Source organism: Trachymyrmex cornetzi, unplaced genomic scaffold, assembly GCF_001594075.2.
Source record: "Trachymyrmex cornetzi isolate Tcor2-1 unplaced genomic scaffold, Tcor1.1 scaffold16, whole genome shotgun sequence".
NCBI classification, from domain to species: domain Eukaryota; kingdom Metazoa; phylum Arthropoda; class Insecta; order Hymenoptera; family Formicidae; genus Trachymyrmex; species Trachymyrmex cornetzi.
The window spans coordinates 4,006,267-4,022,225 of NW_017296201.1; the positions used below are offsets into that span (position 1 = coordinate 4,006,267).

General features: G+C 35.6%; 1 protein-coding gene across 1 annotated transcript; it reads left to right on the top strand.

Annotated features, from left to right (window-relative positions):
- The first annotated feature begins 1,776 nt into the window (after positions 1 to 1,776).
- On the top strand, positions 1,777 to 2,731 carry RpL24-like (ribosomal protein L24-like). The gene is made up of 2 exons (XM_018503744.1): positions 1,777 to 1,896; positions 2,221 to 2,731. The coding sequence occupies exons 1-2, from the start codon at positions 1,816 to 1,818 to the stop codon at positions 2,659 to 2,661; spliced, it is 522 nt and encodes a 173-aa protein (XP_018359246.1). The 5' UTR covers positions 1,777 to 1,815; the 3' UTR covers positions 2,662 to 2,731.
- Positions 2,732 to 15,959: the final 13,228 nt, after the last annotated feature.

Here is a 15,959-nt window from a genome sequence, read left to right on the forward strand (position 1 = left end):
CACCAGAAAAAGAAGAGAAAATAAAATATATTTATTATAGATAAGAGTATATTATTTTTATTACGTTCCAAATAGGTGGAGGTAGAGTTCTACATTGAGAGAAAAATTTATTAAATTTTAATAAATACTTTTTTTTTAATAGTCCTAGCGGAATATTTACTAAATATACAGTGAGTATACTAAAAACATTAAGTGTGATGTTTTTTTATTTACAACTATGATTGCCATTTTTAATAATAAATTTTATAGTTATTACAATACGTACCTAGGTTGATGTTAAAAACGTATAATTTGTTGATTTTTCTATTAATACGCATTTCACAATCTTGCTCGGCGGTTCTCCTTTAATTTCAGAAGATGTTAATACATTTATGTTACATCGAGCAACGTTGAATTGAGCATTGATAGAAAAACCAACAAATTATGCTTTTTTATTTGTAGTGAATCGGATTACAAGGATATAAGCTTTGTAGATATAAAATTTTTCTACAAAGTATTGAGGGACCAATCTTAAACACGGATTGGAAAAGATTTTATTCCAATACAGATGATCCGTTATACGAAATATAATTAGTGATCAAAGATCTCCCCTAATTACCAGATGGAGCTATTTTCGGCTCCTTAAACGCGAAAAATCACGTATGAGGATGCAGGTGGGATTGAACCCGGATTTACAGATCGCGAGTCAATCGCACCGAGTGACAAATCACTCGACGCCTCGACATCCGTATTATATATAAAATATATCCGTATAGGTATGTTTTTTTTTACCCTCTCTTATATGTTCTTCGTTCGTATATATACAAAAAATAAGAAAAAGAATAAAAATTCATTGGAAGAAGACAATATTTATTTAAAATATGATTTTAAAAACATTTATTTAACGTTTATCTGACATTTATTATAAATATGTAAAAAATGTTATTATTTTCAAATATCCAAATTAATAAAAAACGAGTTGGAATAAAAAAATAATCATGGAAGGGAAGTTAACATAATATAATTGCGTTAAGTCTACCATATATAGACAATTACTTTGTTTATACGACTCGATTTACGTCGAAGTAATAACATCGATGTTATGAAACTGGCCAATAGCTGGTTATGCGTCTCTGCAAGTTTGTGTGGAATGGCCCTTAATCGCCGGATAAAGTAACTGGCGTTGGTGAAACTGGCCCATAGTATATACATATTGAAAATCCTTAAGCCTGGTACACAAAGGGATATGTGATAGTATATCCACACGACTTGCACAGGCACCATAAACGTATGCATGAAGAAAATTATCCAATCACATTTTACGTGCGCCATTATAGGAGAAATGCGATTGGATTTTCTTTATGCATACGTTTATACGACTATGCAAGTTGTGTGAATATTATACCCTAAAACAATTGCAAAGCACAGGCAATAGAAACAAGGAATAGATTTCAATTTATATGGCCGCTATTCGTAGGCCAGTATTCACAGTCAGATCCTATATTTAAGACCGTCTTAAGTTCAACCTTGAGGTATCATGAACCAACCAAAGGGCCGCATTAGCGTCTTAAGACATTACTTAAGACAGTCTTGAAATAAGAACGGCTATGAATACCGGCGATACCGGCCTATGAATACCAGCCTAAAATAACTTTAACTGTAGTGCCATCTGTTTGTTCATTCAGGAACACCGAAAGTGATAAACTTTCCTGTAGTGCCATCTATTCGTCTATTAGAAAACACAGAAAGTAATAAACTTACGTACCCACAGGTCCACGTGTTTTTCTTAAATTCTCACAACTCACAACCATTTCTGTATGCACAACATAACGCAACATGCGTATAGAGACGTGTTATTTTTGTTCATCCCGGATATTTCCGGGACATGGAATTCAGTTTGTAAGGAATGATTGTAAGGTGAGAGCTGCATATTTAATCTAACATTAAATAACATGATAAACTTGTAGAGTAATAAAGTATTACGTGTATAGCGTGCGTTGTATGCAAAGTGAGGTTATATATTTTGTACAAACATTGTAACAAAGATATAGATTATAGATCCTTTGTGCAATTGACATTGATTGTGAATTTTCATCATGTGCATTTCGAAATGTGAGAATTAAATCTTTTTGAAAAAGTTATCGCTTTCGGTTCTTAACAATCACAGTTAAACTTTTGATAATTTCTGATTGTTTCTGTTTGTCGAAATGATATTGTTGCACTTTGTGAATAATGTTACAGATATTCAAGTTCTGTCGCTCGAAATGTCACGCTGCATTCAAAAAGAAGAAGAATCCCAGAAAAGTCAAATGGACCAAAGCCTACAGAAAGACATTTGGCAAAGAATTGGCAGTGGATCCGTCGTTCGAGTTTGAAAAGAGGAGAAATGTACCCGTCAAATATAACAGAGAATTATGGAGCAAGACTGTGGAGGCAATGAAAAAGGTAGAAACTATCAGGCAGAGGCGACAGAACCTACACATTATGCAGCGATTACGTAAGGGAAAAGAACTCGAGCAGGAGAGAGACATCAAGGAGGTGCAGCGTGACTTGTCTCTCATCCGTTCGCCAGCCGCTGGCCTCAAACAGAGGAAGAAGCAAGAAGAGGCAGAAGAACAGGAACACATGCAAGTAGATGAAGAGTCCAACAATGAACTCGAAGCCGAGGCAGAAGTGAATTAAATCGTTGTATATATTTTTATATATCATTTCAATATCCTATACATCATTTCCACTGTGTTAATTAATTATCGATTATAAGTTATAATAATTCTATGTAGATATATCAATTTAAAAAAAAAAATAAAAAAATGCGAAATTGTGGAAAATTGTGCGAAAACTACACAAGAAAACAAAAAATAAAAATTTTCTAAATTTATTTCTTTTATCTATTATTTTTTAATGTCAAGTTTGACAAATAAAAAATCATGTTCAATGATATTTATTCTCTGAGTTTCCTTTTTACTGAAAGTTCGAGTTTCAAACTTTTTGAAGAGATTACAGATGGAGTTACTAGGCTCAATCATGAGCAAAGTGAAATCTCAGTTTAACATGCGATCTCTAATTTATTCTAGTCTGTACATTAGATCCGTTCTATAGCTGTTCATGCATTGTGCAATGTCGATATGATATTCTTGTTATTGGGGACACATTGTAATAAGAATAAATAATGTTCTCCCATTAAATCACACAATTATACAATGGGCGCATATTAAAGCTGCATCCGCATCCCAAGGTTACGATATTAATCACCTGGCATTGTGCACGAGCATCATTTCTCTTTCCATTTTTGTTATGTGTTAAATACGTAATTACGGAACCGATAATACCCGCCTGATAACCGCATACCGTATTGTATAGAGTAACTCAAACAATACGTAGAATTTATTGTGTGTAATATAGACATTTTTTGTCAAAGTGAAAGAGAGATCGAATTTTATTGTGTAAAAAGACAATTCAATATGATATTTATAAGACAAATTACATGCAACTTAGAAAATATTATAAGGTCTAAAAGAATGACTTCTAAAAAATAATTTTACAACGTATTAAAAAAAAATCTTAAAGCTATCTTTAAGACGTCTTGTTGTTCCAAATGTACATAAAAAATATCCATTCTGATTCATATTCTAATAAATTAAATGGGATTTCTAATGTCTATTTCTATCAAAGTAGATTAATTTCAATCACTAATTCTTAGAACTGGAAAAAGATGAAAAGGTAATTAAAATCAGATTAAAGTTAATCTACATTAGTAGAGGAAGCCCCCTCTTATGAGATAGCGGCGTTTCTGCTAAACTAATAAACGCTATCTATTGATTCCACCATGAATTTATTGCTCTTGTATTGAAAACTATTTAGTAGAAAATTCATTATTAGATCATGCTTGTAATCATTGTAAAACAAGATTTTAGAATTTGGATGTCTTCAAGTTTCATTAAAATGAGCATTTAAACCTTGTTTATTATTTAATAAATAAATGTTTGGCAAAATAAATTGTTCACGTAGTGATAGAGTAAGGTTGTACTAATAGAAAAATATGGGATATGTTGAATTGTTTAATTACAGAAGTTAGATTTGATGATCGTAAAATCACAAAGCGTGGAAATATTGTTTGCTGCCACAAATTTTCATATTACTTCAAGGTTGAAACCGATAAAATAGCCTCGCTTTACAAGTGTTTCTCGTAAATAGAAAAAAAAAGAGAGAGGAGACGAACAGTCTTTCGTATTTAAAATTTCTCAGCGGTCACACTACAAACCGTGCATCGCTTCTTTTATGACAGAACACGAGCTTTCATAGGACCTGCACGTCGCCGAGGTGCGACCGCGCCTCGATGACACTGTAAACACTCGCAAGGTGTTTCCAGCAATTACCAGGCAAACCACGGTGCGATGTTTGCCCGCGAGCGAAAAGCCTTGTAGGACGCACCCAAAAGGGAGCACCGCGACCGGTTCGGGACGGACGGCACTCGTGTTACGCGTACAAAAAAATATTTTCACGGGCGTGAGCTTGCAGATTCCGAGGAGCAGGACGCGTCGCGACCGATCCCTTCGACGAAACGATTTTTTCTTTTAGACTCACCGACGGCGACGCGACGTCGGCATCAACTTAGAACTGAAATCGCCTGGTAATGCGACACTGATCGGCTTCGGATCGATTGTAGATGACGGATGGTGACATTTTGCTTCTCGTATGTTGGAAATGTGTACGAAAATATCTACAGATGTATCATATAAATGAAAATATCACATCGCAAATTTTATGCACAAACCAAATTAATCACATAAAGATTTCGATTTCTTGCTTAAAAAAATATAACAATTTAACAATTATATAGGCTCAACAAATATATCAAATTAAAAATAGGAAAACTTCTAAGAGCCAACATAGGATATATTGTTGCGGAAAAAATTTTTTTATTATAAAAATAATTAAATGTTTCGATCCGCGGTTAGGATTCTCTTCAGTAATTTACATCAAATAGATAAAGTTTTTACATAATTATTGCGATATACAGGTAAGACATTGAATAATATACAAATTACAAAATCGTTTAGTTGTCGCGAAAAGAAACATGAATAAAAGTTTTTAAAAGAATATCGAGCTTAATTAAACGTGACATCGCATCCAGAGATTGTTTAAAATGTGAAAAGATTTCTTGCGATATTGTTATAGTATATGCTTGTCATAGATCATTTTTTATTTTTTATCTATGATCAATATGACATACTAACAACATTGCAAGATTAGTTTATCTGTAACTTTCATGAAATTTGGAAATTTAATGGACACATTTTGAACCAATCTCTGGATACGATATAATTGATTAAGATCGACATTCCTTCAAAAACTTTTGTCCACGTTTTTTTTTTCAATGACCAAACAACTTAAACTTGTAATTTACATTTTACATTATTCAATGTCTTATCTGTATCGTTATAATTATATAAAAAGTTTACTTAATCTACATATTTGATGCGAATTACTAAAGATCCTAACTGCGGGTCGAAAGTTTAATTGTTTATACAATAAAAGAATTTTTCCGCAACAATATCCTGCATTGGCTCTTACAGTCTTTCTTATTTTTAATTTGAAAAATATACAGTAAGATTAAAAAAATAGCGTGAGAAAATAAGATATTTGAAGATTTATAGCAGATAATAAAAAGGACAGATCGCAATTTTTGGAATACAAAATACACGCTTCTTAAGGCATGTGCTGCACGCGAATATTAAGTACATCACGTAAGCACGATTTTCAAGCGCATCTTTCTCGAGTACTTCTCGAGAATCCCTCGAAGGACCGCGTGCGCGAATGTTTTGTACGGGACCCGAATTTCGCGAACGAAAGAAATGCTGTCGGCCACACGCGATGGGTGCCGGTATTTGCTGAGGAAACAAGACAACGGAGTACATGACGTACATATTGCAAATCGTGATACAGCGACTCGTATGCAGCCAAGTAACATAAAGAAAAACGTGTCATTATTGCATCTACTTCGATCGATTGATCAATAGTCCTTCTTGCGTGTAATACATCTGATAAAGCCATTCTCGTGTCGAACAATACCTACTTCAAGAATGATCGTTTTACTGCATGAAAGGCAGTTATGTACCTTGCAAAGAAGAATTTGTATTTGTAATTAGCGCGCTAACGTACGAGATACTTACGTTATTATATCTTCATGTAAAGAATAATTTGTAACAAGTGGTTAAATTCATAATGTCAAGTAATATCCAATTTTAGTTTAATTTTTAATTTGATTTCTGGATCGCCACTGCTCTTCCTCAATATGTTGTTAACTTAACTAAAATAATGGAGTTAAACAATTTATATAACTCAAGAAAATATATTAAATTTACTTAAATTTAGTTTATTATTTACTAGGTGCATATTAATATGGCTATCATTTACTTTAAAACTAACTACAGCAATGGATTGATTCATATTTTGATATATACGAAGTTCAAAAATAAAATGTTAATACGAGGGATTAAGTTACCATTGTTTGTTTGATATCTAATAGTATATGTTTCTTTTTTCAACGCTACTAGATATCAAGGGAGTAATGGTAATCTTTGAGTTAAATATAATATTTTGTTATTTTTAACTTCCATATGTGATAATATTTAAAATGTAAATCAATCCATTTCTCTGATTTAGTTTCAAAATAAACCTCGTCCATATTAACTTATATATGTACTTGGTAAATATTAAACTAAATTTACATGAAATGTAATTTTTTATGGTTAATATTTTTTTAGTTAAATCTTTTAATTCCATTATTTTATTCAAGTTAACGATATATTAAATAGAAGCAATAGCGAAATAATAAATATATATAAAAATGATTAAAAATAATTCAAATAGAGTATAATTTGACAAACATTATAAATTAATAGTAAATATTGCAAGTGGCTGAAAATATATTTTACGAGCATTCCAACTTTTTTGCGTGTTTTTTGTGTGTTTGCGACAATTAATTTACTATTAATAATCGCTATCAAGTTATGTACCATTTTATTGTCCACTTAGCAGTTCCTTTTTCGTCACCCACGCAGATTTGGACAAAAAAGCATGAAAAAAAACGTCGAAGCCGTTGACAAAGCCGACATTATCCGGGTCCTGCCAACGTTTATGTAATCGTCGTCGCGTATCGTAGAAAGGTCCTTGTAATAACATCTACTGAGGTCACGAGAGTAGCATAAATAAATAAGGCGACCGCGCGGATGGTTCGGAAAATAGTTTGTCCGGATTTCCAAGTCTTCGGCATTTGGTTGGACAATATTATTTTATGACGACCCTAACAGTCCCTTGGAAATTCTTTTGGATCTCACCGATCCGCAATTCATAATTATAAGCGTATACATGGTGAGACTTGATTAATTAATACGCAATACTTACATACAAATTTTCAAGTTTAAGAAGCAGCAATAATCACGGTACGTCTTTTACGTAGTATTTGTATAAACAACATTTGTTATCCACCCATTAAATCTGGTGTGAATCGCACAGTTGCTTTTAAAGAGAACTGCATTGTTAACAAATCGCTTGGAATCATTAATCTTCGTTGTATATTTTCTTAATGCGGGAGTGCTTCATTTTCTCGAGTTCGGTCGCGTGGAAAGCTATATAACGGTTCGAGCTCGTAAACAACATGGCTAAAAGCCACTAAGCTCTGTCAGTCGGCGAGGCAATTTAATTAAATTTCGATGTCGCGCCTTATCACAATGGGATTCAAAATGGGACGAATCTACCGATAAAGACCTAACTCACGTCGCTTTCAATGTCCATTACTTTGGAATTTTCTTTTTTCCCTCTGTCTCTCTCTCTCTCTCTCTCTCTCTCTCTCTCTCTCTCTCTCCCCCCCCCCCCCCCCAAAAAAAATCACCGCGATAGAGACCTGGGCCTGCAAAAAGATTGGAAGGCCGATTGAACAAATTTTCAATATGTCAAAAAATATATAATTCGATAATATGATACTCGTCAACTTTCTATTAATCAGTGCAGTAATAGATAATATATAATCTTAATCATAATGTAAAATCCACAGACTCATAAATTATATAAAATTGTATTCTTCAATAAATAATCGTTAAATAAAATATGAAGATGTAGACAAAGTCCAGGAATAAAATAAAAAATGTATAACTGTTATGACTGATAAACATTGACTTAGATATAATTTTAAAAAACCATTAGATAAGCTTAAAACATAATATTTTAAAGTAAGTCATATCTAACAACTGTATCTTGACGGTGTGTCAGGTATAATATGACTTTTGTGATTTTTAGCTCAGGATATGGATAGCTGGTCGTTTGATACTATTATTTTGTCGCACCTTTATCATAAAATGTAAGATTCAACTTCTTTCACATTAAACTTTCCGATCTCTAAAGTTGCGGTTCCTCCAAGTAAGGTAAACGCAAGAGATTCAGTTAGACGGACACAATTAGCTCGATCTCAACGATACATATCGTGATTTGCGACAGTGACTAGTCATAGCGTCAACTGTTATCTACGTCTCGTCCGTTCCTCTTAATTTGGATCCGCTCGCGATGAACAAAGTTCGATACTGCGCACCTACTTCGAGATCACTTAGTCACCTGATGAGACTAGATAGCGGCAACGCGATCAGCTAACCACTTACCTGATCAATAGCGGATAACGGGAAAATGTCGTTTCGGAGAAAATGTCTATTACTACTCACGGAAGAGGAAGGCAGTCTACTGGAGATAGATGAATGTTTGACATTCTTCATCATAGCCTCTCTGTGATAAGGCTTCTGGTTACTAAATGACAGGATCGGATAAAAGTAGATCGGATTACAGTAGAGCTGTGAGCCAAGCAGAACTGGATAACACAATTTACGCTGTGTAGCGTAATTTGGTCAAAATAACAAAAATAAATCATGTTATAGTAAAGGCATTTTTGTAATTCTTTATTCGTTCCTTATTTCATTTTTATTTCTTTATACCTTACTTAAATTTTTTAAAACATTTTTTTTCATTTTTATTTTAATTGTTATCTTTTTTTTGTAAATGGAACTTTTATATTTACGTTCTGTTTCCTTTGTGACCAGAAAGAAGGATTAATTGTAAGGGATATAATGGGCGCATTCTAGCGCGCGTACGCGCTTTCGCTTGTATTCACCGATGCATCGTCGCTTAACACAGCGCATTCGAGCGCTGTCGTCGATGCCATTTAAACGGATTAGATGGGATCTCCGAGATGATTGAGTTTCCTCGAACAAGTCGGTATTTGGATCATTCGCGGCTGGCGAACATAAAGATAGTGTCGAGACGACGGATTCGCTTGTTTGCACACCGTCGATGTTGTCTGCTGTCCCGATCAACGCCGGTTAATGTCATCTTAGATCCTATTCGAAACAAGATTCGGGGTCCGTCTAACACTAAACACAGTCGACCACAAGATATGTGGATAGATTTGTTTTACCTTAGGTTTCTAGATCTTTTCGAAGCTAGAGACCCTCTAATAAGAGTCTGAGAAAGTCACTTTTGAATGGTTCGTCATGTTTTAACAATTCCAAAAGAAAGAAATAGATATGAAAAAGATAAAACAGAATGAGAAAGAGAAAGAAATAGTAAATGTATTTCTCTCTCGCAGGTCTTTTGCTAAAACTGTCCTGAATACAAAAATGCGGTTCGTGTTCAGACTCTTATTAGAGGGTCTTTACTTGAAGCAATCTTATCTAATCTCTCAAATATTAAATAAAAACAATCACACACGCGAACTAATTCCCAGTCAAAAATGTTAATGGAATCGACATTGAATCGTCAATTCCATTATCATTTCTGACTGGGTTATAATTCTAAATATTTTAATGTACAATTGCAGTAGTTAGCCTGAACAACTTTGTTGACCCGAAGTATCTCTCTCATTGGAATCTTGCAACGTCGACATTACGTTGATACATTAAACATGAAACATTGTTTTGAAAGCGTAAACCGTATGCGGAGGAACGCATTCTTCGACGTAAGAAAGTGCACACACTTCAGTGAATTGACGTTTTTATGTATCCCACGCGAGTGCTACTACGAACATCCTATCAGTGCGGTTCATAGACCGGTGCATTGGGGCGCAGCTTTCAGTTAAACGCATCTGTGATATGTGTGGGCCCGCATCTCGTTTGTACGCAACCCAAACACAGTGACCGAATTTCCGAGTACGTATCGACGAGTATTATTTCGGCGAATCCCGAAACGTACTTGAGCGAATTTTTCGGTGATGTCATAATAGAGGGCTTTATACAGGATGCTTCGAAGCATTGCATTTAACTTGAAATTTTCAGAATAATCAACAATTGTTCCTTAGTAAATATAAGTGATCAATCACAAACTTTGCTTACATATTTACAATGCTGTTTGGAATTCGAATAAGATGTAAATCTCCTGAAGTCATCAAGCGTGAGGTTAACAATTAGCTAATCGTTAAATCACTTAACTTGAGAGATATTGCAAACGACACTGTGTGTTGCGCAAACAATTGTAAATTTGCATTACGCTTAATTTATGCAAATCGAAGCTAAAATCAAGAAAAAAAGTGAAAGTAATTAGCCCGTCTTTGATTTAATTATCATCAAACGACATAATTTATGGTACAATATAAAGGAGAAGTCAGCTTTCTATGCTTGCGTGAAAAGTTGTGCAATCAGCGGCTTGATAAATGAAGTGAAATCATATGTACACGTACACATCTTATTATTTTATTTTATATAAAATTCTCTCTCGTAGACAGGTAATATCTAAAGCGATCGTTAAACATAGATCTTATAAGATCACCATTAAATGTAACGCTACAAAGAATAAACTATTCGAAAATAAATGTTATTGGAAAAATATTTTCATATTAATGCAAAAATAAAAACATGACAGTACTACAAAAATCTCCAGACTCGTCAACCGAAGTTGTATTTTTCGTTTTAAAATGAAGAGCTATCTAAAACGGAAATAATATTGTACAGTAAACCGTAAGCTGTAAAATCTGACCAATCATAGTCGATTCTTTTCCTCACATTCGCTTGTGATTGATTTATTTTTTACAACTTACTACACCTCCTATATTATTTATCCCCTTATAGACCCTTAAAGGTTTATTCCAGAAGGATCTTAGCGTCTTGGTAGGTAGTAATAGATTATTGTCAGTCACACAAGAACTCGCTGTGAACTAACTGTTAACGCTATAGGAATATTCTCTCCCGGCGACATACCTTCGGTGGACGTCAACGTAAGAGGCCCTCGATCACGTTAAAGTCAAGAAACCATCGTGCGCACGTCGCCTTTCCTCCATCAAGCGCGGCAACGAGCGAGTCTCAGCATGATATTACGCGATCGTATTTCGTACATTCGTTCCGTTCCATTCTCACGAGTAACCAGGAACACGCGATGACCACGTGGCGATCGACGGGCGAAAGAAAAAGAGTACGTCGGAGCCGTGAAATCATGCATTAAATCTTGAAGTGGCCCGTGGACCGCATCGCGATGAAGTTACAGTGTTGGAAGCAAAGCGTGCAATTACAATTTTTTTTTTTTTATTAAACATTCTCGAGTTCATTGATCCGTTTTTCAATCGCAATTATTATAATTATCGTTTCTTATACATTAATATATTTTGTAGAAAAAAAAAAAATGTTAAAAAGATACAAGATTTCTGTCGACGAGTAGTCATTCCTTTTCACTTTCCCTTCTCATTACGTTTTTATGATCGGGATATGGCCGATGATATACTAATGCGAGAACAGTAAAGTTTATGGCGGCGGCGCGGCGACCGCCAACGACAGCGATCACCCCGTTCACGATGGAATTATGTAGCCGCACGTACGACACGACATATATTTACCGTATAGCTCCCACGGGAACCCGAGATTGGTAGCGAGCTCTCACGACTCATCCTTCGCACCTTCGTGCTCCTCTCGGAAGGGAACATCTCGTGGAAATCCACTTTGTCAAGGCGCGAGTCGTTTGAGTCGTTTCGAGCCGGGTCGTGGAGAGAGGAGGCCTTTTTACAATCTGATACGTTATGGGGTACCGTGTACCATTAATTACCGGGACAAACAAACGCCGGCAAATTATACGTTCACGCGGCCACTTCACGGCCTCTTATCCGGCATCTTATTGTGAACGCCGTGGTTTATAACGTCATGGAAAGGGATATCGGGATGCTTTACGCATCCCCGGCCTTCTTTCGCTCCTTTTTTTCTCGATCCCCGCGTAGATAGCCATCCGCGCTTCGTAAACACCGTCGTCCGATATGATAAAAGACGGGTTTTAGCATAGGTGTAAACGCGCGGCGTCATTTAACAAAATCCGGAGAAAAAAAATTTCTATTTCATAATGCGGATTATATGTTACACATATATCATAATTATTGATCTAGTCTCTCGTTATTAGTCACGCGAGACATTTGCTTCCCTCCCCCCCACGAAAGTGCTATAATTACATAGCGTTATAATATCTCGATGACAATCTTAATGGCGTAATTAGGGCGTTACAGTAATCACACAACCGGCTTATACATGGTGGGAGTTAAAAAAATTTCCTTTGAATCATCCGGTTAATCGCGATGGTTCCTCGACATCCACCCACCCAGACGTTATTTTTCGCAACACTCTGAATCATCGGGGTGCTATGCGCACATCTCGAATAGCATGTTCCCAAAGGTAAATGTTCGTGAGCGTTCGATGACTTTTCGCGAACGACACGTGTTGGAAACACCGCGTCATCGCAGTCATCAAAGAATCCTGTTTTAAGCGTTGAGCTTCACAACTCTAGACATACATTTCCATAATTAGATGCGCGATATTTTTTTGTACATACATTTTCACACAAACGACCAGCTAAGTTTTTAAGTCACTCCGTGATTAGCTTTTTATTTCGTGCCCTGGCCTTGTTGAAACGACCGGTGTTTCCATTTAAATCAGGCTTCATCATCTGTAGCCGAAGGAACATCCGGTTGGTTCGGAATATACTCTGTATATTCACATCAGTCTCTCTCTCTCTCTCTCTCTCTCTCTCTCTCTCTCTCTGTTCTCGTTGCGCCACTGGGCGGAATCGTCCATAAGCATGGAATAATTCGTTGTTGAGAAGTTGGCGCTTGGCGAGAGGCTATCGGCCATCTCGGTGCACGGGACCGACCGGTTACAGTTTCCTAGAGGATACAGATGAGTAGGCGCGATGGATACACTGCACAGAACACGCCCGACGCGCTAAACGCGTCCGCGTTCGGACTCGTGTAAACAATTATTCATCCGGAGGTCCGACTCGCCTCTTCGCTTCTCGATTGGCCTGAAATCTGCTAAAGTGGAGGAGGCTTGAGTCATTCCGCGTTGGTGTCTGACTTCCGGTCTCCCAAGTCAAACGAGGAACTGGAAGTATTTAGAGAAGCACGCGCGTGCTCGCCTTTCCTCTCGATAACTATAAATATTTATCGTTTATCGCACCATAATGTTAAATATGTGTAAAGAAAAGAATGTATTTGTGGTGGTATCGAGGATGTGTTTAGGATAATTCCCGAGAAAAGGAAAGCAAAATTGGTTAATTAATTCCCCATAAAAAATCTGCTTCGTGATGACAAAAAAAAATAAGTAATTGGTAAAAAGACCGACAGGTGAAGAGAAATCGGCGTGGCGTCGCACGTAGATTGTGTAGACACACGTCAAAGCGATAGCCGGGATACGTGGCGCGAATACGGTATTAAAAAGGGTTATTTATCAGCGAAGATCAACGCGACACAACGGGCGCAATGGTGGTTATATCCGCGCATTAAGATTCCCAGCGCGCCGAGGCAAAGTCGACGAAGAAAGAAGGCCGAATTTTAAATTACTGTTACAAGCGGTAAATATCAGTCAAAATGCGGTTATCACAGAATAAATATATTTAAAAATACAAACATTAAGTAAACAATAAAAATATAAAAAATAGAAGCAGATCGAGTAAATGTAACAACATAATATAGTGAAGAGCGCCTTTAGGATCGGTCAAAGTTGGAATAATATAATATTTTAAGTACATGAATTTAAATTTAATTAATTTCAAAATGTGACTCAAGATGTGCCGAAACATTCGGACATTAAGACACAATCAATCTGAGATGCTAATAATCACGAGCCGAAACATTCGGACAATCGCGAGTATATATAATCCCCCCTTATTTCAAATAAGAAAACTCTTATTGCAAAAAATAGTTGTTGAGATTAATTAAATTTAAATTCATGTACTTAGAATATTATATTATTCGAACATTCAATTTTGATCGATTCTAAAAGCGCTCTTCATTATAATAAAAATATAATTATCTTAACATTTCGGCTCATTTCTTCGAGCCATCCTTAGACTATAAATGAAGGTTCTACAAAAAATTCCTTACCGTCGATCAAGAGGCAGGCAACTCTTTACATAAGGAGATATATTTGGAGATTACTTAGACACTACCCTTACAGAAATTTAATATTAGAAAGTAATTATTAATTATTTATTTTACGTTTTAAAAGCACTGTTGTTCACTGTTTTTAATACTTAAAATAAATAATTTTTTCATACTGAAATGACGGTTTTGCTAAAGTATCTAAAAATTTAGCTAGATCCAGATCTGAAAATAATTTTGTTTGGACCAGGAAAATAATTATGTAAGGAAATAATTATGTAGGATGTTCAAACTGATTCCTAGAATGTCTTTTTGCAGCACTGCTCATCTTGCTTGAGATTCTAATGTAATTATTTTGATGGTCTAACAAAATTATTTTCAAATCTGTATCTGACTAAATTCTTAGATACTTTAGCAAAATCGTTCTTTCAGTGCAGTATTAAATTGACTAGTATTATATTGGATTTCTGTAAGGGCAACTAGTGGCCACAGATATTACTGCAATTTAGTCAACAAAAAAAATTGAAGTCAAAGATTGTAAAATCAGAGTGAGAAAAGTTGTAAAGAAGGAGAAAACCGAATTTCTTCGAGACGCGCTTCATGCACGATGCGAGGCGAGGTGCGACTCACGATTCCTTTAAATCGAACAGCCGGGAAAATCAGCCTTCGCGGCGGTTCTCTCGTCTTATAATCCCTCTAATCTCCCCAATCAGGACGCGAGTTCTCCGTTACACGCGTGGCACGTACTACTAATTTATGCCCGTGTCTCGAAAGCGAATACGACGAAACGCACCGCGGTCTCTCGGCCGACTTGTTGATGCTCTGAGAAAAGATAAATAATCGGTCGCCGAGGCGTAGAAAAATGTCCGACGGAATCACTTCAAGAAGATATTCTAAATACTTTTTTCAAGTTTTCGTTATTCTATTTTGTAGTCTCAACCTTTTAACCATAGAATACAGAATTGTTTTCTCGAAACTCTCAAAAAGGTGAAACGTATTAATTATGTTCGCCACGAAGTTCGTACCGCATTTTCAACGCTTCTAATTTGTATCAAGCTGATGAGTCTTATCATCCGTTGAAGTAGCATCCGGAAAAAAATCAACGTTACTCAAGTCTGGCGCCAATCGTCCTCGAAAGCAATGTTTATCATTATTGCACATATGTATGTACATAAAAAAAAGAGGGAAAAAATCGGGAAACTGCGACCTTTTTCTTTAAGATTAATATTTATATATATGATTTTCTTTTTTTCTTGATAGCTATCATGGCGATGTCTGTATTCCGTAGTGCCGAGCTGGTAAGTCGATTTCAATTCAACACGGACTTTGAGTGTGTTTACTTGAGCGCCAAAGTTATGCACAACACGTTGCGCCATATGGAAATCTCATCGTTTTTTTCACCTACACTCCAAGAAAAGCATAGTGGTAGCAACTATATACGGAAAGAATGATTTTGTTGAAATGTCTAAAAATTTAGCAAGAAACAGATCTGAAAATAATTTTGTTGAACCATCAAAATAATTTTGTAGGAATTTCAAGCATGATAAACATAATAATATTGCCAAAAGTTTTGATATTCTAACAACAAGTTTAC

Bases quoted from the DNA above. Each gene is read 5' to 3' on its own strand.
- RpL24-like (XM_018503744.1), top strand. From the start codon at position 1,816: ATGCGTATAGAGACGTGTTATTTTTGTTCATCCCGGATATTTCCGGGA. The intron at 1,897-2,220 runs GTGAGAGCTGCA...ATAATGTTACAG, and splicing joins TTGTAAGGAATGATTGTAAG to ATATTCAAGTTCTGTCGCTC.